The following is a 24,794-nucleotide window of genomic DNA, read 5'->3' on the forward strand; positions in this document are numbered from 1 at the left end:
CTCAATGGGCCTGACATAGATACACAAACAGACAGACACAAACACACAACGCGATGGAGTGGCTGCGTTCATCAAATTTGCTTAAACTAAACGTTCTTAAGTATGGTTGTGTTTCACAAGGATTCTGACACAACAACGCGAAGCAGATGCTTTCGTTGCGTTTAATGAGGAAACACGTTAAACTTAAATGAAACATTGGAGGGCTCATGCTGAAAGGCAGAGTAATGCGCTGTCTGACAGCTCGCGACTTCACCAGAGACTTTCTGAGTGTATTGCCTTCTAAGTAAACTTGCCTTCAAAAAGTGCTTCCTTGGTCTTATCCATATTTCTTCGCATGTTGAACACGTCCACCACAACAGGAAGTAAAAAAAAACTGCAACTGCGTTAATTGCATAATTTTTTTTAATGCGTTAAAATTTTCGAATTAATCGCATTCGTTGACGCACTAATTTTGACAGCACTAGTTTCTTTCCATGTTTGTTTATATAACTCATATTTTCATTTATAGCACTTCATTTTCACATTGACATTCAATATCTCTTGTTCAAATACATTATGGACAACAGCTAAGCTAATTATTTACATTGTTCTACATTTCCACCTGTGGATACCTGTCTCAAGGCCTCTAGAGATTGCATAGTGCCATTGATGTGATCCATGACTTGTGAAGACCGGAGGCCAACCATTTAGGACAACATGACTTTATTAAACGTGGACACATAGACATCACCCATGTACTATATAACTGCAGGTTAACTATGCTTATATTTAATAACTTTAACTTTTAAAAGCTATTATTTACTAGCTAATTATTGAAAGTTGTGGTAACTAATAACCTTAATTTTTGCTAAATTTGATTGTAATGACATAATGTGCACCTTTAAAAGCAGTTTGGAACAAAAATTATTGTGAAAAGTGCTATACAAATACATTTGGGTGGAAAATGTGTGCACTTGTGTGGCTTGAAAAGATTTTTTTTGGCAGAATTTTGACATTTTACGTTCTCACCTGTCTGCGAAGTGCATCTCGTATCAGTCTCGCCACCTCATTCACTCCATCTTTCAGCCCTTTTACCACCCATTCTCCAGAGCTGTTGGTTTTTAGCTGAAGGTGCAGTGAATCTACTTTAGACAGCAGCTTGTCCAGCTCATCCGTAGTAAGACGCTCAATCTCATCAGAGTGGAATGACTGTGTTGAACACTGACTGTCGTACGCCCGCTGAAGCTCTCTACAGGCATCAGACACGTCTTTATCACGGTCACCAATTACCAGGAATGCTGCCTTGTCCTCTGTGTCCGGCAAAGATGCCAATAGATAACTCAAGTCAGGTGTGGCTGGTAAAGAAGGTGCTTGAGTTCTGGTCAACATTGCTGTTGCACTGCGCCCTCTGGTGGGTACATTTGTAGGTACAAGAGGAGCAGGAGCTGAAAGAAGTGAAAGTGAAGTATTGTGAATTAGAAAGCTGCAACCTTGAGCCAATCACCTCCCAGTTTTGGGGAAAGGTAATGCATTATAATATTGAGTTACTCTCCAAAAAAGTAACTAGTTGTGTTACTTAGTTACTTTTTATGGCAAGCAATGAGTTACATATTTCCGAGTTACTTTTGCAATACGTTACAATACCTGGCTTGATCTCTTTCAGAACTTTTATTTTTAATAGAGGAGCTCTGCAATTAACATCCCACTATATAACCTACACCTTCATTTACCTTTAAATAAACACTTCAAATTATAAATTAGTAATAATTTTATATTCTGAGAACATTGTGACGCCAGAGCTATACATGTCGTATACAGAGATTAATGAAAGTTTAAAGCAATGTGTTTGCTGCTTTTGTTCTGTTTGTATTATTTATTTTAAAAATTAGCTCGAATATTATTGTTTAGTTTTTTTAAGTTATACATTACGTTACTCATTACTTTTAAATTACGTAACCTGCATTACTTTGCCTTTAAACTTTAAACTCTATGTCAGCGCTTCGAGGTTTGTTACAGGATATCGTAGACTAACAAACTATTGTGAACTGTATGCCAAACCTGAGTGGCCTTCTCTGAATGTAAGAAGGTACACCCACTGGATGACTCTGGTCTACAAGGCTCTTCTGGGTCTGGTGCCGTTATCCCTATGTTCCCTTCTTGATAGGTCATAAAGTCAGTATGCCCTATGTTCAAATGAATCTAATCACTTGACTGTTCCCCGGGTTCAAACTGAAATGGGGAGGCAAGCCTATAGTCATGCCGCCCCTCATCCTGAAATACTCTTCAGTCTAAAACATGTCTGAGCTCATCCGAATCAGATCACTTTGCTGTATCCTTTATAATAAACAACGGCAGTCCATTTCTCAATGTATGTGTATTTGATATTGTAATGTGATATAGCTGAACAACTAAACTGTATTTTCTATATTATCTTTACTTTTTATTCATTATTATTTCTATTCTATTCTATTAGTATTAAGTCACATGTTGCTGACCTCTTGGCCAGGTCACCCTTGTAAATGAGATCTTGATCTCAGTGAATTTTTATCTGGGTAAAAATGAAGAAACAAATAATATTTATATATATACTTAGAATATATAAGTATAGAGTTATATAGAGTTAGAGTTTAGATGCAAAAACTTCTAAATGGCGTCTGAAATTTTCCTCTAAAATGAGCATTTTTATCAGGTTCCTGTGTGTATGTTCAGTAACATCCCTTTTATGGCAAAGAAGAAGTCCTTTTACTGGTCTTTAAATTGAAATATCTCAACATGAACAAAGGAGGCTGAGGAAAATGTTCATTTTCTATGGAAACTCTTATTACTCTTATAGATATTTTTCAAGACACTTCTATACAGCTTAAAGTGACATTTAAAGGCTTAACTAGGCTAATTAGGTTAACTGGGCAGGTTAGGGTAATTAGGCAAGTTATTGTATAATGATAGTTTGTTCTGTAGACTATCGAAAAAATATATAGTTTAAAGGGGCTAACAATTTTGACCTTGAAATGGTTTTAAAAAAATTAAAAACTGCTTTTATTCTAGCTGAAATAAAGCAAATAAGACTATCTCCAGAAGAAAAAATATTATCAGACATACTGTGAACATTGTCTTGCTCTGTTAAACATCATTTGCAAAATATTTTAAAAAGATAAATAAATTCAAAGGGGGGCTAATAATTCTGACTTCAACTGTGTGTGTGTGTGTGTGTGTGTGTGTGTGTGTATATATATATATATATATATATATATATATATATATATATATATATATATATATATATAAGTAGGCACGTTGCAATGTGTTCTTAAGCCACCATCAAGGGACTACTTGCTATCAAAAATTATATAATGACAAGAGCCATGCAAAAGAATTTTGTTTTAGCTTTGTTTTTTTGACCTCCAGCGATTATAAAATGCACCTAATTCCATCCCATTCCTTTAAAGCCATGTGCTGTCCAAATCTGTTCACTCATGTAATGATGTGTCACAGTCAGATGCACAAATGCAAAAGTGCAAAAGTGCATTCAAATGCACGAGATCAACACATTTCATCAACTCGGCTTGTTATCCTCACCTGTCATCTGTGTATTGGCACCAAAGACTTGCAGTGCCACCTCTTTGAACTCCAGGAAAACATTAATCTTCAGCAGAACGATGCGAATATTTCTGAGATATTGAAGATTCGCTCCTTGAACACCCTCCTTCACTCCCTCTAGAATAGACTTGGCCACCACATTTGGATCCAAACCTCCTTGTCCTGTAAAGCACACAAACATTGCCTTGACATTATATGGATGCATTTTGCAACCTGGGGCTGGGTGATTATCACAATATCAAGTTTCATAACATTCAATATCAATAAGTATTGAATACATTTTTTTTACAATCCATTGAGGAATATTAGTTTTTTTTTTTTTGTTATTTAACCACTTTATTTAAATTAACCAGCATTACAAAGGGAAATAGTTTTAACTGTCAAAAACTAAAAATATTTACACTAAATATATGATCCCTTCATAATAAAATAAACATTAGCGTTAAAGAGACTCTTAAATTTGATAAATTGTTACAAAGTGTGTACAATGGAAAATCATAAGTATTGAACTGACAATGCAAACTTTAAAGTGTGAATAATAATGATAAACATCAACTCTGTAAACAAAACTAATTATGAGTGTTATGACATTTAGTTGAGGTGTGTGGATTTATCCTGCCATCTTGTGTTTTCTCTGCGCGTCTATGCTTTTGTTTAAACGAAGTTGGTTTCTGGAAGAAATTTAATGATGTATTTGATTGATTCTCATCTTAACCTACCCTGAATAAATGGACATGCTGGGGCACAGATCGAGGCCTTTCTTTTAATTAAGGTATGCATTAACTTTGTGGGCCTTTGTGGTTCTCCAGCGTATTTTTCCGTTTTTCACACCCCTATGCAAAATGCCAGAGAGAGTTTAAAATTTGTTTGGTATGTATAGAAACGTTTGGTCTTTCCCTGAAGAGATATCCTTATCTCCTGTAATAAACAAAGCTTGTTATATTCAAATTCTCTCTGGTATTGGCTCTCTTTTCTTTTCTGTTGTGATCGACCCCTCGACGGTCATAACAATGATCATGAAATCTAAGCTTTCAAGTAAAGGAATCATCCATATTTATTCAAATACATACTGCAACACTACTAATTGTGAAGTTGTATGACTACATTACCCCTTATCTTAAAAAAAATCTTTCAGATGGGGAGCTAGTGGCTGGGATGCACAAGAAAAGAAACCAAAAAGCCACTCTGGCAACATCCTTACATACTTTTTTATTAACAATCTCCTCACTGCTGCTACATGGCACTCATTTTCGCATGTGTTCGATCATCAACTGCTTTTTTAGAGGATGACAACTGGACAAATCATTGCTGCAGCTCCGATGCAAGTTCATGGCGAAAAGTTAAATAAGCGCTGCAGTGTTTGGGTGTGCTGTTTGTCTGAAGTAATAAGTCTGCCGTTATTACTGAAATGTGTATATTCTAGGGATGTAACGGTATTGTAAATACCGTCATACCGCAATATTAATTTTTTTCGATATTACCGAAGTCACATGACTCGGTAAAACTATAGGTCTTCTGAGAAAATTTGCTCAGGCGAATGAAGCGAACGGGAGGTAGCGAAAACTACAATTCCCATCAGCCCATGCTTGACCATCATCCCTTGCGGTCTGTTGTCGCTACAGATCCAGTAATGCGGAAATGGAGTGTGCTGCTGGAAGCGGGGATGAAAAAGAGCTGTAAAACTCTAAAGCGGGTGTTGTCGCCGCGCGTGTACTGAATAGCGGTGTTGTCGCGCGAGTTCTTAACAGCTGTGTTGTCGCGCGTGTACTGAATAGCGGTGTTGTCGCGCGAGTTCTTATCAGCTGTGTTGTCGCGCGTGTACTGAATAGCGGTGTTGTTGCGCAAGTTCTTATCAGCTGTGTTGTCGCGCGCGTACTGAATAGCGGTGTTGTCGCGCGAGTTCTTATCAGCTGTGTTGTCGCGCGAGTTCTTATCAGCTGTGTTGTCGCGCGCGTACTGAATAGCGGTGTTGTCAGCACACTGTTCAGATTGATGCAGACATGAGATCTCTATCTTACTCATGGTTTGTCCTCTCAAGTGGGGGAAAGACAATGCACAACGTTACTCACTGCTGTCAACCTGGGCCAAGTCATATCTCTCTTGTCCCAGAAACCTCAGTCCCAAATGAGAGGGTTTTTTCTGTTGCAGGGGACATTGTAAATGCCCAGAGATACCAGCTTTTACCAGATTATATTTATATGATAATTTTCCTTTAAACCCATCTCTATCTAAGTGAGTGAGTGATTAAATGTTGAATGTGATGAGTTTTCAACAATACTAAATTGAAACTTTATTTTTTTTACATGGTTTAATATTTTTTTGTTATTAAAATTGAAGTTCCTGTTTCAAAGCTTACAGATAGATGGCTAATTTGTATGTCATTGACACTTTTGGCACTTTTTTGGAGTATTTTCATAAGTTTTGTTTTTTCCTGTAAATGATTCAATAAATACCGTACCGTGACATTCATACAGAGGTATTACCATACCGTGAAATTCTGATACCGTTACATCCCTAGTATATTCCATACAAAGTGTGAAGCAGATTGATAAGTTCTACGTGCATGAATCTCAGTATGTTTGCGGCATTCTGAAAAGTTGAGATGTTTTTAACTAGGTGCGGCTGGTAGTGCAAAACGACACAATTTGGAGTCGTGCAAGACGCCTTCATTGGAAATGACAAACTTAACCCCTAAGCTTATTGGCACTGCTTCCAAGGCACACGCTCAGCAGCAAAATTAGCGCTTCATAGCAAAACTTTATACAGAAACTTTTTTTTATCAATATTGACAATGATGTTCGATCAATAAATATCAATACCAGTTTTATGCCCCAGCCCTATTGCAACCACATCTAACCAGGACAAAACCCAATGCATCCAAGGTGGAGACATTATTTTAATATTAATTATCTACAAATCCATTAACTTAACAACAGATTTCTAGATATACAAATTACAATGATGGTTATTCAAATAAACAATGACACAAAATAGCCAAGTGTCAATCAATTTAGAAGACTATACTTACTGTAATAATGCATGTTGCACTTTTATCACAAATGTCATCACTTCATGCAAGACAAAATCTTGAAAGACAATTTTTGGCTCCTAAAGGGGACCTATTATGCCCTTTTTAAATCAAATCAAATCAAATCACTTTTATTGTCACATCAGCAGCAGCACGTGTGCTATGATGAGTAAAAAGCTTAGGTGCTGGCTCCAGACAGTGCAAAATACAGATCAAAGTGCAAATCTTACAAGATGTAGACTTACCTCATTTGTAAGTCGCTTTGGATAAAAGCGTCTGCTAAATGACTAAATGTAAATGTAGAGTAAGTCTCTAATGTCCCTAGAGAGTGTGTGTGAAGTTTCAGCTCAAAAAACCCCACCGATCATGTTTTATAACTCTTAGAAACTGACCCTTTCAGGCTTTGATCCAAATTCTGCCGTTTTGGTGACTGTCGCTTTAAATTTAAATGAGATTGTGCTCTTTTCAAAAGAGGGCGGGGCTACAAATGCCTGTGTGTCAGCATAGTGGCAGATTCAAAAACAAGACGTGTTCTATATTCTAATGAGGGAGAGATGGTCACTAGTGGGCGGGGCTTTTCCCCTCTGATGACATGCACAAAGAGAGGATGTCAAAGTGTTTCTGCAGACTGTTTATATCAAGCGTGATTATAATAAAATCAAACGAATACATTTTTACCACTAGAAGCTGGTTATATATAGACTGTTGCCACACAACACATAAAAGTGATTTTACCTAATAGGTTCCCTATAAATTATATTTGCAAGCCTATTTCTATTTCTGAGTAAAACAGAAAATGGCAACTGCATGAAGTGCAAATGAAACTACAGTACTGACCAGCACAGATAGCAGGAATGGCCACAGACTGGTACTGGCCGCTCTCACACTGAACCACTATTTCTTTTGCTAAGGTCTTGATGACGCTGGGGCTTCTCTCTCCACAAACATGCATGATGGTCTTACATGGGAAGCCTCCTGGTGGGGTCGTAAAGATCTTTCCACTTGCGGGTTGAGCTGAAATACATAAATTACGGATAGGTTTAGAATTGCGCTTATATAATTTTTGTTTTTTATGTTTATAAAGATGATTTTATTTTAAGATTAAATCACATAGTTGCATGTCACACACATGTACATCATGTAAAATGCATGTTCTCCCACCACAAAGCGATTAACTTAACGTAACATATTCAAATAGACTAAACATAAAACAATTATGTTGTCCCTAAAAAATATCAAGAAAAGTGTTGTTTCCACTCAATTTAAATAAGCATATATGCACAACCCCAAATCAGAAAAAGTTAGGACAGTATGGAAAACTTATATTTCACTGCAGACAATACAACAAACGTTATTCAATATGTTCCTCATCACATTGTCTTTAAAAAAAAAACATTTCATTTTTGGTTCTTGCAACATTTTAAAACAGTTGGAACAGTAAAGCATTTACCACTCTGTAATGTTGCCATTACTTTTAAAAGCCATTTAAGGACTGAAGACCCCAAGTGATGAAGTGTTTTAGGTGTCATTTTAGCCCTTTCTTCCTGTAAAGAAGTCTTAAGGTGGGCAACAGTAAGTTCGTTGTCACATTTTGCACTTTAAAATGAGCCACAATGTCTATTGGAGACAGGTTGGGACTGCAGGCAGGCCAGTCAAGTACCTGAATCTTCTTCTTCCCCAGCCAGGACTGAAATGTGTGCAGAATGTGGTTTAGCATTGTCTTGTTTCAAATATTTATGTGGGGCCCTGGAAAAGAAGGCAGCATATTGTGCTCCAAAATCTCTACAGGTATGTACTTTCAGCATTAACTGTTCCATCACAAAGGTACAAGTTACCTTTGCCAAGGGCACTGACACAACCCCAGACCATGACAGACCCTGGCTTTTGGACTTGTCGATGGTAACAGTCTGGATGATCCTTTTCTAATTTATTCTGGAGCACACGGCATCAATTTCTCCTAAAAATACCCTGAAATGCCTATTCATCCGACCACAGTACGACAACGCTTCTGGACACTGTTAACATAGGGCTTCTTTTTGGCACAGTACAGTTTTAGCTGGCATTTGTGGATGTAACTACATATTGTGGTACTTGACAAAGGTTTGCCAAAGTAGTCTTAAGCCCATGTGGTGATATCCCTTATAGATGAATGAGGATTCTTGATGCAGTGCCAACTGAGGGATCAAAGATCATAGTTGTTCAGCTTAGGCTTGCGTTCTTTGTCGTTTACAGACTAACATTTCTTCAGATTTCTTGAGGTGTTTAATGATGTTCTTCACACTTGAAGGTGAAATATGCAAAAGTCTTCATGTCTTTCTATAAGTAACTTTGTTTTTAAACATTTTAAGAATTTTCTCGTGTTTTTGCTGTTAAACTGGCGATTCTCTGCCCATCTTTGCTCCTAAAGGACTAGACCTTTCTTGGATGCTGCTTTTGACCAAATCATAATTACAATCACCTGTTGACACCACCTGTTTCAAATCACATCAACTAATTTACCTGATTACCAGCCCTAAATTACTCCTGTCCCATTTTTTTAAAAATATGTTGCAGGTCTGAATGACAAGAAATGATGTACATTTACAAATTAGTTCATAATTTAAGTAAATGTTACTTTACTTTAAGTTAATTTAGTTCATAATTTAAGTTATATATAAATAGTATATTAATATTCAAAACAAGTTGAATAATTTTTTTCACATTATCTGCAATGAAATACAAGTCAAAGTAAATTTAGAAGTCACTTCTTTCTTTTTTTTATTTGCGTTTTCCATACTGCCCCAAAAACTCTTATTGTACACATAATAAATCAATAAAAAAATTCTAAAAGAGATGATGGTTTATTTATTTTCTTACCTCCTTTCAGCTGACCCTGAACACGAGGTCCTGCTTTAGTGAGGATGTCCTTACACACTCCTGTTAATAAGCCAAAAACAAACCAGTTCTACTTGTCTAAACAATTCCAAATATTGAGACGTTTTTGGGTTATTGTATTAAGAAGTTTGCGTGAGTACCGTTTGTCTGGAAGTCTTTAAAGTCTGTGGTGTTTACGATGGCATCAGTCGTCTCATTAGTGATGTCACCAAACACTAGGTGGAGTTGGATCCCATTCACTGCCATGGTGATCTCATCAAGGTCAGAGGTCAGTGAGTGAAACAGAGCTGTGATGACAGAGGAAGATGTGCAGATATAAAAACATTTTTTTTTTGTCAGGCTTGTTGTAAGGACTTAAGATGCTGCCAATTTGTGAATTTTCATATTAATTATTATCTGTACTCGTGCAATAGCTACTAATTTAATTGTCTACTAATTTACATTTTGGAATGCATTGTTTTTGATTAGGATGTCCAAATAGCAATGCTTATTGAACACAACTCTAATAGCTCTAACACTACACCTTTCTTTTTTTAAGTCTCATTTTGCAAGTCTCCTAGAGTTAAACAGTTGGCTTGAACCATTAAAATAAATAAATAAATAAAACAAAAATTATATATATATATATATATATATATATATATATATATATATATATATATATATATATATATATATATATATATATATATATATATATATATATATATATATTAGTTAGTTAGTTAGTTTAACTTTATTAATCCCCGGAGGGAAATTCACATGTCACAGCAGAGCTCTCCATACTAAAAATAGATAAATAAGTTACATACATATAAAAACAATAATAAGATTACATTTCATACAGCACACCTTGGTTCCAAAAACAACGAGTAAACACTTGTACATATCCAATATCTAATTCAAGTTCAGCACAATTCATCTGGTATGACTTTGGTTATACAATTTGATCACTGTTGGTAAAAAAGACTTCCTGTATCTTTCTCTGTAGCACCGGGGTTGAATTAATCTTGTATTAAAAGAGCTTGCACACGCTTGGACTGTATCAAAAAGGGGATGACTATCGTGGTTCATTATATGTAACAAATTTGTCCAGCATTCGATCCTGTGCAATCTCTTCTATGGTAGATAGTGCACACCCCACAACAGAACCTGCCCTTTTTATGAGCTTATTTAATTTGTTTGTTTGTTGTTTGTTGTTATATATATATATATATATATATATATATATATATATATATATATATATATATATATATATATATATATATATATATATATATAAATATATATATATATATATATATATATATAAATATATATATATATATATATATATATATATATATATATATATATATATATATATATATATATACAGTTGAATCCAGAAGTTTGCATACACTCTAAAAAAAGGAACATAAACGTCTAAAAAATATGTCTGATGATAAATCATACTAAATGTTTACTTTTTTAGATATCCTTCTACAAGCTTCTCACAATAGTTTGAAGGAATTTTAGCCCATTCCTCCTGACAGAATTGGTGTAACTGAGGCCGTACTCACTCTAGGTACAGTTGCCTCGAACTGGGCCAAAGCACGCTTGTCCCCCCTCTCGTCTCCCCCGGACGGCCCGCACTCACACCACAATTGGGCCTCGGCACGTTTACGTCATCGCTGCTGCGCTGTTCAGTGAGAAGCGCTCTCACTCAGCAGCACAGTGGAGATTTCTCTAGTTATATCGTTTCAGTCGTTTGCTATGCAGTGACAGGCAGTCAAATATTTCGCCAAACAGTCCTTAGGGATGCGGTGACACGCAGTCAGATATTTCGTCGAACAGATCCGCTTTTGGCGCTCATAATCAACATGCTCTCGTGCTGCAGGTCTGCTGAAGGTGCGCAGCTGTCGTGCAGTGAGGGGTTTGCGTCTTTAATAATCTACGGCAGTTTGCGTTTACTGAACAGTAAGAATGATTAATAAATCAATATGAAACCGTCCCTTAAAAGTCACGTCTCGCTTTCAGTTTCGGGCTTTGGTGCGTTTTGCACTCACACACAAGCGTACCACGCCAAAGCCCAAGTGAACCGCGCACAGGCTCACCTCTTCCATCTGGGCCAGGGCCGGCCAAGTGAACCGTGCTTGAGCGCGATTCAGTGCACTCACACTTCTCAAACGATCCGAGAAACGGGCCTGAGCACGGTACGGATGGCATAGTGTGAGTAGGCCCTGAGTCAGATTTGTTGGCTGTCTTGCTCGCACAAGCTTTTTCAACTCTGCCCACAAATTTTCTAAAGGATTGAGATGAGGGCTTTGTGATGGCAAAAAAAAACATTCACTCTGTTGTCCTTAAAGCACATTTGAACTAATTTGGCAGTGTGCTTAGGGTCATGGTCTGTCTGGAAGACCAATTTGTGGCCAAGTTTTAACTTCCTGGCTGATGTCTTGAGATGTTGCTTCAGTATTTCTACATCCTTCTTCATGATACCATCTATGCTTTGAAGTAAATCAGTGTCTCCTGAAGCAAAACATGATGCTGCTGCCCCTATACTTCACAGTTGGGATGGTGTTCCTAGGCTTATAAGCTTTCTCCTTTGTCCTCCAAATGTAACACTGGGCATTATGGCCAAACAGTTCAGTCTTAGTTCAATCAGACCACAGGACATGTCTCTAAAAACGATTCTTTTTAGCAAATTGTAATCTGGGTTTTTTTTTGTTGATTTCCCCATGTTGTCATAAAAGGAAGCAGTGTGTTTGAGGTTTTCCTTAAATGCTATTCAACAGTTGTGCCTCCAATTAACTCAAATGTTGTCAATTAGCCAATCAGAAACACCCCATGTTGGTGTAGGTTTGCACTGGGTGCTCGGGTTTCCCCCAGAGTTAAAGACATGCGCTATAGGGGAATTGGGTACGCTAAATTGGCTGTAGTGTACATTTGTGAATGAGTGTGTATGAATGTTTCCCAGTACTGGGTTGCAGCTGGAAGCATATCCGTTGCATAAAATACATGCTGGAATAGTTGGCAATTCATTTTGCTGTGGCAACCCCTGATAAATAAAGGGACTAAGCCAAAGGAAAATTAAGCAAATTATTATCAACTGTAATTCTTTGAATGGAATTGGTTGGTTTGTTGACTGAACATGTCAAATCATGCTAAAACCTCCCCTCTTAAGTAGCCCATTCTCATACAGAGCGTAATATAGATTTGATGTTCATAGAGCCAGAATGAGAGTATAGTTCCTAGCAATATTGATCTAGAAAACTTTCACTTTTCAGATACAAAAAAATTATGCAAAGTGAGGCTTATAGTGACCCGCTAGTTCAAGAAATCATCTGAATTGTCTCAAAAATTGTTCAAGTCAACTGCTTAACTCTGTTGGCCTGTTGCCACTGAGTGGTACGGTACGGTTCGGTACGCTTTTATGGCAATTTCCACTGTCAAAAGGTGTACCGAACCGAACCACTTTTTTGGCACCCTTTCGAAAGGGTACCACACTTGAGAAAGGGTACCAAAAGGCGGAGCTAGACGCGCAGCTGAACGCTATTTCTTTTACAGAGATACGTCATTCGCTCATGCAACAAGCCAGAATAAAAACAAAGGAGCTGCCATGTTTTAATTCACAGCCGAGAGATCACAGCGTAATTATATATACATATAATAATAAGCCATGGTTGACCCAGGCTCAAACAAACCTTGTTGTTGTCTTGATGAACAGCCACAAAGCCAAAAAGAAGAGCAGATTTTACCCTGTGCTCCGTAGTTTTTTACGAGCCAGTCTGAAGCGCGAGCGGTTTAGCTTTCTTGCTTCTATATTTGAAATAACAAACTTCTTGAGCTGATGATAATAACATGCGCTTGATTATTGAGGTGCTTTTGAAACCCGATCCTGTCAGACAAAATCGACAGTGAAGCGCGAAAAAACAAAGGAGAAGCCTAAAAAAAAGAGCACATTATTTCTTCAGCAAACATGAACAAACTGCCATGTTTAACTATTATCATCACCTTTTGGACTAATATGAACTCTGAATGATGGAATGACTCTCTAACAGAGGCTACATGTGCTGCTGGAGATTAAAGACACATATGAGATGTTTGCATTGGTACCCTTTTAGCAGTGGAAACGCAAGCTTGATAAAGGTGAGCCGTACCGACCCGTACCGTACTGTACCAGTCGGTAGAAATGAGCCATATGAGACTTGCAAAATTAGCTTCTTTCAAAAAATGGTGGAGTGTTCCTTTTTAAATTTCTTTCCTTGTCCTTTTTTGTTGATTGCCTGAACACATTAAATCATGCTAAACCAGTTGTGTTTTCTAATGGAGTTCAACAGCGTATCTCTTTCGTTTTCAAGTGCCTTCTGAAGTAGCCCATTCTTATACTCTGTGTAATTTAGATTTTTTCAGAGCCATATAGCTGTATAGTTCTAGCAATGTTGAAGTAAAAAAAGAAACTTTTAGAAAGCTAATAGTGACCCACCAGAACAAGAATGGCTTAAAAGGGTGCAAGTCAACTGCTTAACTCTAGGAAACTTAGAAAATGAGCCTTTAAAAATAATAATAATAATAATAAAAAAATAGCGTTCCTTTAAATCTCTTACCTTGTCCTTTTTTGTTCACCATTTTTGTACTCAGATTTCCAAGAACTGTCTGGAACATCTGAAAAAGATTTTCAAAGTAGAGTTAGAAACCACCATTACTAAAATTCATTGTATGAAGAGCGTGCAATACACTGATTGCTTACCTCTTCAGAATGGGAGTAATTAGGCATTATTGGGATATAGATGGTGTGTAGGAAAACAGTGGGCTGAGATAAAAATTTACAGATCTCCTGAGTAAGGATATTAACAGAATCTTTGACTGGTATGGACAACACTTCTCCAGGTCCAATAACCGGCAGTGCAACTGAACCAAAAGAATTCTGCTCACATAGTGTAAAAACACAGACAAGCGCACAGCGAAGTACCTATAACAAAAATATATATATATATCAAATCAATACTATAAAACACCCTCTGTTCAGGTTTTCTCCTCTTACTTTTTCAGTTAGTTTTTTCCCCTTTGGTGCACATTCGATGAAGAACACCTTTGAGCATCCCAACCCTGGTGTGGCATCCACTATGAGCACGTCTCCAGGTGTAAGAGTTCGACAACCCTTCGCAGTGTTGAAGTTAGTTTGAAGCTGCTGTCCTGCTTTTTTGAACAGAGATGATCCAATCATGGTTGAGGTCATGTTAGCTTGGACCATTGGCACAACAAACACATCAGCCTGTATTCATGATGAAAAAGAAATCACAAATTAATTACGTTATTTTGTGTGGTTTTTAAAGCATGAATTACAGCGGTCCAGAAATTGGATCTTATTTTCAGTCAAGGCTCGTACACACCGGGACGCTTTTCATTTGCGTTTATTGTCAGCGTTCTACGAGACGTTTTTCCGGATTCAAACCCAAGCGATTTTCACTGGCGGCAAGCAGAAGAGTATGCAAAATCACTCCTTGACATTAGATGACGCAACACAACTTTAAGCTTCTGGTGTGCACGATCACATTGACGTCCTTTATTTAGTCACGAGGCATAGTCGTCGATGGAAAACGCGAGCAAAAAACGTCTCGGTGTGCAAAGGCCTTAAGACTGTCTGCAGTTTTCATTCTCACCATAGATTAGAGAAAAGCGAAGGACTGATCAAATATTTAATGGAAATAAACATTTAGCACATTCTTAAAAAGTATCTAGAATTTATTTAAAATTTACACTTATTGCAAATTGCTGTACATAATGTATATAAATCAACCAAGCAACTTTGGTTTTTTCTAAGTGGTGAGGGGTTATTAAGTATGTTAAAATATGGATCTTCTGAAATGGAGAAATTTATCAGACATACCTTTTGTTGCTCAAGACTTCCAACCACAACTTTAATGTGTATTATATTCTCATAGTCGGGAGACTGATGGGTTGATGGAGCAGATGCTGAGCCTAGAATACTCAAGCTGGTTGAGTAACTGGGCACTTGATATCTTGGTTGCTCATCATTGATGGGCAGAATCCCAACCATATAAGAATTCTTCACTAATTTCAGTGTCTCTGCACCATCACCTTGAAAAAACGGTTGAACTCCAGGTCCTTTCACCTCAAATCTTTTAGTCACAAGACTGCAGAGATATGAATCAAGGGTTTCCTTTAAACTCTCAACTGCACAGCGAGGTCCTTTAAGGTGGATGCATGGGGAAGATGAACATGTTGGCTTTATTTTCACACTGTTCTTCTTGACACCAGCCATTGACATGATCTCAGAGAAATGCTTTGCCATCTCTGGGAATTGAAGTGCCAGGCGGACTTCATGCATCTGATGATTTCTTTTATATTCAAGTAACATGTTCTTCAGCTCATTAACTTCAGTAGTGAAGCCGACCAGTTGCACTTTGGCATCAGAGCTTGACTCATTCTGGTATTTAAGCTCCACTTTTACACTTTCACGATTGGCCTGCTTGACCGCTTTACTCAACTCTTCCTTTAGCGCAGTAAACGCTGATGACTTCTGAGTGTTTTCCAAATGTATAATCTCTAAGCTCAGGTCTCTCTTAATGACTCTGGCCGCCTCCTGAAGTGCTTCATCTGACAAACTCAACAGAAGCAGATCTGATCCTGAAGTCTCGAGCATTACTGGGCTGCAGAGGCTCTGCTGAAATCTTCTCTGGAAGTGTTTTATACCATCGCTTGAATCCAAGAAGTTCATAAGGGCAGTGTTTGATGGGATCTTCTTCTCTTGGATCCCTTGTGCCAACTTTGCAAGCTTCTCTTTTCCTTCTTGGACATCTTTCTCTGGACCCTTCAAAAGGATTACACCTGCTCGCTTTGGTGCAATCTGAAGTGCAGGTAAATCCGAGTTTATGTATGACTCAAACTGCTCTTTAATAAGGGCAAATCGTTTCTCTGAGATTTGACATTCATCTTTGACCTGGTGTTTTTCCTGCAGGTCGCTTGTGAATTTCAAAATCTTGTCCACTTGATTTCGTTCTCCGACCACCACAGCCACACATGAGCCTTGTTCAAAATAGATTTTTAAGTCCTCATTTTGGAGGAAATAGTTTTCTTCTAGAATTGCATATTTGTCTCTTTCAAACTCAAAGTGGATACTATTGTGAATCTTTAGGTTCTCAATCACTTGGTCCACACCAAGTTCCCATTCTTTTAGTGAAGAAGCATCTTCACCTGCTGGGTCCCTCAACACCACCAACTCTTCGGTCTCAATGTTGATCTCAAAGGTGCTAGAAAGAGCTGAGAGGAGTTTCTCCAACTCTGAATACGGCTTTTTACAGTCACTGAGGAATCGTAGAAGATATTGGTCCAGTTTAAACAGCTTCTCCACACCTTTAGAGCTTGCAGATTTCTAAAAGAATAAACAAATTACACCATTACACCATTAAATAAACTCCCAACAGGCCAAAACCAGTCAAAAGACAAGCATAAGAACATTATGCAATTCTGAGTGTGCCTCACACAAATGAGTGGGCTTGACAAACCCCCTGTAGAAAACACTCCTTTCATTCATTCATTCATTAATTTATTCCATTATTCATTCATTCATTTTCATCCGCTTTTTCCTGGGCTGGGTTGCAAGGGCAGCAGTCTTAGGAGAGAACCTCAGACTTCCCTCTCCCCAGACACATCCTCCAGCACCTTCGAGGGGATCCCGAGGTGTTCCCATACCTGCCGAGAGGCATAGTCCCTCCAGCATGTCCTGGGTCTTTCCCGAGGCCTCCTACTGGTGGGACATGCCTGGAACACCTCCCTAGGTAGGCGTTAGGGACTCATCTGAAACAGATGCCTGAGCCACCTCTGCTGACTTTGATCGATGCGGAGGAGCAGCAGCTCTACTTCGAGCTTCTCCTGGGTGATAGAGATCCTCACACGATCTATAAGGGTGCACCCTGCCACTCTGCAAAGGAAACTCATTTTAGCTGCTTATATGCGAGATCTTGTCCTTTCGGTCATGACCCAAAGCTCATGACCATAGGTGAGAGTAGAAACGTAGGTTGACCGGTAAATCGAGAGCTTTGCCTTTCAGCTCAGCATCTTCTTTACCACAACGGACTGGTACATTGACCACATTACTGCTGCTGCTGCACCAATCCACCTGTCAATCTCACGTTAACATCCTTCCCTCACTCGTGAACAAAACCCCGAGATACTTGAACTCCTCCATCTGGGGTAAGGACTTTCCTCCAACCTGGTGAAGGCAAACCACCTTTTTCCGGTGGAACACCATGGCCTTGGACTTGAAAGTGCTGATTCTCATCCCAGCCACGTCATATTTGGCTGCAAACCTCACCCGAGCATGCTAAAGTACCATGTTTGATAAAGCCAACAGAACAAAATTGTCTGCGGATAACAGATATCGTGACGTCGCCCGGTATGGCGCAGCTGAGGCCCCACCCTGGAGCCAAGCCTGAGGTTGGGGCTTGTATGCAAGTGCCTGGTGGCTGGATTTTTTCTCTTAGATCCCGGTATGCTCAACCTGATGGAGTGATGTAGGACCATCCTCCTGCCGGCACACCACCTGCAGGGGGAACCGTAAGGGGCCGGTGCATTGCGGAATGGTGGTGCTTGAAGATTAGGACTACGACAACCCAATCGTCAAGCACAGAAACTGGCTCTTGGGACACTCGACATCTTTCTGTCATTTTAACTTGCATCAGTATTGCCCCTGACACTTTCTTAACATCACTCAACATCTCACATAAATAAACTTGTGATTTATGAAGTGATTTCCACAGAGGTGAGTGGGTTTGACAAACCACATGTAGGAAAATTTTTTTTCTCTCTAAATAAAAATTAAACAAAACAAAAACACTACCCATTCCCAACTCTAGCACTTAATTCTCTGAGCACTAAAAGTTGCACTTCTTGTGTGTGTATTGCCTCTAGTTGAATCGCTGAATGCCTCCTCAAATTTAAGTCACTTAGATAAATGGACAAATGAACACTTGGACAAATGCGTCTGCTAACTCAGTGTTTCCCAACCCTGTTCCTGAAGGTACACCAATAGTATACATTTTCAACTTTTTCCTAATCAAACACATCCGAATCAACTTCTCATCAGAACGTAAGAAGAGACTCCAAAACCTAAAACGAACCTGGATCAAATAAGGGAGACATCCAAAATATGTACTGTTGGTGTGCTTCCAGGAACAGGGTTGGGTAACACTTTGCTAAATGACTAAATGTAAATGTAAACCTCTTAAAGGACAAATTTGACAATATTACACAAAAACAGACCCATATATAGATTTTTGTGAAGCAAGGGAATTCTTAGAACTTCTCAAGCTATTGTTTGCAAGAATGTAGGGAGTCGGCCTTTGTCTTGGCTTCAGGAAAAACAGGTTTTGCCCTCTTATATTAGCAGAAAACAAATTTAAACAGAGTTATAAATCCAAGCTAAATATCAGTTTGTTTTATGATTGTGGTTCTCACCTGATTAGCAGATGCGTTTGATTGTTTTCTGCTTTTAGCATTATTGTCACACCTTACTGAAACACGGATGTCCTCTTTTTCAGGTGTGTTGATGACATGATCTCCTCGGGCTAGCACTGCTTCCTGGTCTGTGAATACAAAAATCAAAAATGATCATGATTATGAATGTATTTGATTTTATTGTTCTTTTTAGTCCGCCTAAGTGAGATGCAACACGTTTCAAAGTTAAAAAATATAAACAAATAAATAAATTTCAATAAATAGAGCATGCTTACCTTTTTTATTTGCAAAACTGATCTTGTAGATGTCTTTCTCCACTTTGCAGATTTCACAGTCTCCTCCTCCAGATAGACGCCTTACTTTAAAGTACCTTTTTATGCGTTCAAGTGAGAGATCAGAGAGATTATCTGCCTCAAAAAACACATCGTACAGGTAGTTCTCCATCTTTCAGCTGCTGTTTTGAGCTTTGATGTGATTATAAACTGTAGGGGCTTTCATGCTTTCACTTTTGCTTTGGCTCGTATTACAGACTGTGGTTTTAACTAAGACACTCCTCCAGTTTCCTCTTGATGCAGTGAGGCTTGAAGAGTGCCCCAAAAACTTATACATTATTATTATATTACATTAAGTACATTAAATTATATATGACATTTTTATTTTTTAAATATTTCCTAAAGTGCTGTTTAATGGAGAGATGTTTCTTCAAGTTGTTTAAACGTAAGTTTTAGTAACTAATTTATAATAACTAATAATATTTGTTTATTGATTGGCCAGCAAACTTGCTCAGCCTAAAACTAAGAGAATCAATGTGCATTGTGAAGAGGAAAATGCAAGACCCCTTCACCGCAGAACAGCAAACTGGTTAAGTTAATTTACTCACCCTCAGGCCATTGGTGATTGCTTTGCTTTCTTCAGTATAGAACTTTAAAGAAGGTTTTTTAGCTGAATCTGTAGTCCTTGGTGATTTATTTAAAGAGCCCCTCGTATTGGTTTTTGAAAATGACCTTCCATGCAGTGTGCAACACAGCTGAATAAAAACATCCAGCTGAGGTTTAAATCTGAAAGTGCTCCTTGTTTTAAAAACATCAATATGTTAATAAAAGATTCGAGTCAAGAGGCATTCAAATAATTTGTAGTTTGTCTGGATCTTTTGCCTGTTCACATTGACGTGCAACAATATCAAATATTCTGTGCCAGACCCGGTAAAACATGAATGCGCCTTTCCCTTTAAACACTGTTAGGGCCTACTCACACTATGCCATCAGTACCGTGCCCAGGCCCGTTTCCCGGATCGTTTAAGAAGTGTGAGTGTGCTGAATCATGCTCAAGCACAGTACACTTGGCCGGCCCTGGCCCGGTTGGAAGAGGTGTGCCTGAGCGCGGTTCACTTGGGCTTTGGCGCGGTACGCTTGTGTGTGAGTGCAAAACGCGCCAAAGCCCGAAACTGAAAGTGAGACGTGACTTTTAAGGCACTGTTTCATATGGATTTATTAATCATTCTTACTGTTCAGTGATCGCAAACTGCCGTAGATTATTAAAGACGCTCGGGGGAGACGGGAGGGGGGACTAGCGTGCTTTGGGCCGGTTCGAGGCAACTGTACCTAGTGTGAGTACGGCCTTAGTGGAACTGATCATGATTGAAGATAAGTGAATATTAAAGAGTGAATGTTCTGGTGATTAATGCAACAACTTATCCTGCAACGGGGGATTCGTCAGCCTTTTGTTAAATGAAGGATCAGAAAACACTTTTGATGTTTGGGACTTTGTCAGAGCTTATGGAGATACAGTTCATGGATCAGTTTCTTCCTCCATTTCACAAGTTTCAGTAAGTGCGATTAAAATGGTTGCTTCCTTGTTTTCTTTAGCTTGCAAATGATGTATTTACTTATGTTTTGCTACTTGTAATCGCTCCACACTGATTGTACTGTATCTGGTTAAAACATTGTATTCTCATATCGCATCTAAAACCATGTTGAAAACGCCATGTTTCTCTTTCTTTACGGATATATTTATGCGTTTGTGAGCTCATGATTCTCTGCCATTTGTCGCTGATGATCATTGTCAACTTTTCTCAGAAATAAAGGTACGCAATTTGTCACTGGGGTGGCACCTTTTTCGAAAGGTACAAATTTGAACCTAAAAGGTCCATATCAATACTATATTAGTACCTACAAATTTTAAATGGAACACTTTCGTACTTTTATAATACTAATATGTACCCTTAAGGTATTAAAATGGACCTTTTAGCTACAAATTTGTACTTTTCGAAAACGTACCACCTCAGTGACAGATCACGTACCTTTATTTCTGAGAGTGTACACACATGTGGTGGTCAAGTTTCAAAATAGTTCAGCTTTTGCAGCTGTGTGGATTAATACTGAATGTGTGTCATGGTTAAGAAAAGAACAATATGCTGGTGTTTAACTGCATTTTTCATGCAATCCAGCATTGGGTTCACACATACAGTTGTAGAAAAATAAATTTCTATCAACTAATTCCAAATGAACAATAATCTACGTATAACTGAAAAGTTATATTCTTTGCTTTTTAATTATATAATTTCATTAACATCCCAGCTAGGATGGACATTTAACCTTTATCTCTCTGACGACAGGCTAAGCCAGTGATGCAAATGCTTTAAACGACTCTGTCTTTGTCTTCGGGTGTTGCTTTTATGCTACAGAAACCCTATGTTGATTAACTTGTGTGGTCAGTAGCTGGGCCGTTTTTTAACACCTATGCCATGCTGACTCCAACTCTTAATTTGCATGCTTTGTTTAGCCATGTCCCCTCCTCCTAAGAACACAATATAGCCATGAAATCTTTGTCTTAATCGGACTTGTGTGAGACTGCGGACCTCTAGTAGGCTCTTGCAGACACATGGACATCTTAAAGACGCTGTATGACTGAAGATTAACCAACACGTCTCAATAAAGGAATTCTGCTTGTTCCGAGTCTCCTGGACTGGGTTCTCTCTTCTTTTCACTCATTTATTTATTTTATTTACAACACAGTGCACTCTGCACTCTGACTACAAAAATGTTGATTAGCCGTGGTGGGCGTTTCTCTCTGTATCATGCTGAACGCAGTCAACCAATTGCAACAGACTGCATTATCGGACCAATCAGTGAGATTAGATTCGTGCTAAGGAGGGGTTTTGGAACAAATGAGTCGCTGGGTTAATTGACCCTTCGCTAAGCCACACCCAAAAAACGCCATCCACCAATTGTGGCTTAGCAACCGTAGCTGCGCGCAGGGGCTCTGTCATCTTTCGAGCGAGGGAAACAGACTAAAGCGCTGTGCATATGGATTATATAATCTTATACCTGGTATCCTTAAAGTTTGGACAGGATGGTGGAATTTTTTCCCTTTTCAAAGCCAAAAACTTAAGAGGAGAAATGCCAGCGTGGATCAAGCTGTGTGAGGGGCGCTAAAGGAGCGGAGTTAAGTTGGTTTTGTTTTGATATTCCTGACATATTCAGTGATAGACCGACGGCAATAACTCACACACCTCTTACCCTAAACAGATCTAAACTGTGTTTCCTACAAAAACACAAAGCAGGTTATGTTTCACATGTTATGTCTTTTTCCCGCTCAATATTATGAGCACTGCTCTGTTTAAGCCTTAGCCATAGTAACGTTAGTCATACTAATAGCGAATAGGTCATAATGACATGAGTTAATGATCCGGAAAATAGGAATCTGTGAATTTGTTGCTAACTTTACTGAACTTCATAGCTACAAATATTTGAAATGACAAATCAACAGAACAAAACAAAGGTATGATCACAAACTGAGCACTTGCGACCAATATACAGTACTTTACCAGCAGCTGTTTTTCAGTGATTCATAAATAGCACACAAACATACTGACAGTAATAGGTACTGCACATTGTTATAGGTCAGTGATGCTAATATTTGCCACAAATCCATCAGTTTCCCCCTTTTGGCTGTTCTTTCTATGAATTACCTATGTGAAAGCACTGTCCATGCATGTTTCCTCATCGGTTAGTAAGGCTATATTTCATTGCACAACATTAATCTATCAGGATTTTTGGCTAAAAATAGAGAAATCACAGTTTAATCGGTTATTACTAGATTATTTTTAAATTTCACCTCTGAAGCTGAGCATGAACTAAGCTGTTGAATGGTTAGCATATGAGGCGGCTAGGCTAAGCTAGCTTTAATTTTGATTAAATTATTTTCTAACCGGTTGCCTATTATGTGGTAAATATACCCCTGTAATGCAGACTGCAGTGCTTTTTTGTCTGGCTTTCTCGGATATTTCACCTGTTCACCAAAAATGACTAATTATATCCCTGGTAATGTCTGACACTGACGCTTACACAATGTAAAAGCCGTGCCAGGCACGAAAGCTTGACAGGTGTAGCAACCGTAACTAAGGAGGGCGGGGCTGAGCGAAGGGTCAATTAGATAAAAATAAATGCATATTATAGGACAATGAGTGTTTTTTGACCTTGCATGCATATCAGGCTGTTTTTGGAGATCCTTAAAACCAAAATATGACTGTTTTAATGCATGATAGGTGCTCTTTAATAAGTCAATCATCAAATTATGAGTGAATAACTTAACGGTCACCTGTTTTCATGATTATGAGTAAACACATAGAAAGAAGTCCAAATCAATCCATGTGGCTCCAAGAGATACACTGAGGTCTGTGCAATAATATGAACATTATTTACAGTAATATTAGCTTTAATCCATAGCCAGGGCAAGCAATTTTTGACATGCAGATGAGTGTGTTGAGCATAAGCTGTGTGTGAGAGCAATTTTTTTTGTGTATCTCCTCAGTGTATCATCATCAGAAGGCACAGGTATGGAGTGGACTTGTTTGTGTTTGTTTATTGGGTGATCATTGACTTTCATTACATGAATCACCAAGGCAAGTATCATGAATTCAGCTTAAAATGTTCTTAACATTCTACTGAAGAGAAAAAAAGATGTTCAATGGCTTGAGGCTAAATTAAGTCTATATTTTTGCTTTTGGATCAACTATCCCTGTAACACTTTACAATAAGGTTCATTAGTTAATGCATTTACTAACATGAACTGATCATAAACAACACATCTACAGCATTAATAATCATAATTGAACATTTACCAATGCATTATTAACATCCAAAACGTTAACTAGCATGAACAAATATTGTAGTAAATGTATTGTTCATTGTTTGTTCATGTTAGTAAGTGCATTACTTAACATTAACTAATGAACCTTATTGTAAAGTGTGACCACTATGCCTTTAAGGTTGACGTGTTGCCATGGACATGAAACTGGAATAAAGTGTAATGTTCTAATGCTGAAAAAGAATCCCTCCAAGAACAAATTCCCAAATGATGAAAGGTTGTCAATCAAACCCAAAAACCAGAAAACCTAAGAACAAAGTTTTTTTAAATTACATTTATTGTTGGATTTCAATAAAATTAAAATAATTTATATGCAAGAAATAACCTCTTAAGCCTGTAAAATGTACTGTGTGATCAAATATTTAAATCCTGCAAATGTTAACATGGCTCAAAAATTGATAAGAACCTGATATACATTATCTGCGATATGACCATCATCAGATTTATAGTTTACACCATTTTAGCTAATAAAAGGCATTTTAGTGTAATAAAAGGTAATAAAAATAACCATTAGGCTTTGTTATTTCGTTCAGGTTTACCTCTACATGTTCATAAAAATAAGTACTTAAACGTTTATTTGCATTTATTTAAGTATCTGCAGTATGATATAGATATTCAGGATGAAAGATAAACTGTTATATATATATATATATATATATATATATATATATATATATATATATATATATATATATATATGGGT

General features: G+C 37.9%; 1 protein-coding gene across 1 annotated transcript in view; it reads right to left on the reverse strand.

The window, feature by feature from the left end:
• parp142.2 (poly(ADP-ribose) polymerase family member 14-related sequence 2.2) overlaps positions 1 to 20,095 on the reverse strand; it is a 34,223-nt gene extending 14,128 nt beyond the window's left edge. Inside the window, exons 1-11 of the mRNA XM_005166355.6 lie at positions 19,219 to 20,095; positions 18,944 to 19,071; positions 15,354 to 16,859; positions 14,508 to 14,738; positions 14,214 to 14,435; positions 14,071 to 14,128; positions 9,619 to 9,765; positions 9,461 to 9,520; positions 7,442 to 7,618; positions 3,556 to 3,738; positions 1,009 to 1,424 (exon numbers count right to left, since the gene is read on the reverse strand). Of these exons, the coding sequence (XP_005166412.1) occupies positions 1,009 to 1,424; positions 3,556 to 3,738; positions 7,442 to 7,618; positions 9,461 to 9,520; positions 9,619 to 9,765; positions 14,071 to 14,128; positions 14,214 to 14,435; positions 14,508 to 14,738; positions 15,354 to 16,859; positions 18,944 to 19,071; positions 19,219 to 19,387 (3,297 nt within the window). The 5' untranslated portion in view covers positions 19,388 to 20,095. The remainder of the gene's footprint in view (positions 1 to 1,008; positions 1,425 to 3,555; positions 3,739 to 7,441; positions 7,619 to 9,460; positions 9,521 to 9,618; positions 9,766 to 14,070; positions 14,129 to 14,213; positions 14,436 to 14,507; positions 14,739 to 15,353; positions 16,860 to 18,943; positions 19,072 to 19,218) is intronic.
• Between the last annotated feature and the right edge of the window lie 4,699 nt (positions 20,096 to 24,794).

Source organism: Danio rerio, chromosome 7 (assembly GCF_049306965.1).
Source record: "Danio rerio strain Tuebingen ecotype United States chromosome 7, GRCz12tu, whole genome shotgun sequence".
Classification (NCBI taxonomy): Eukaryota; Metazoa; Chordata; class Actinopteri; order Cypriniformes; family Danionidae; genus Danio; species Danio rerio.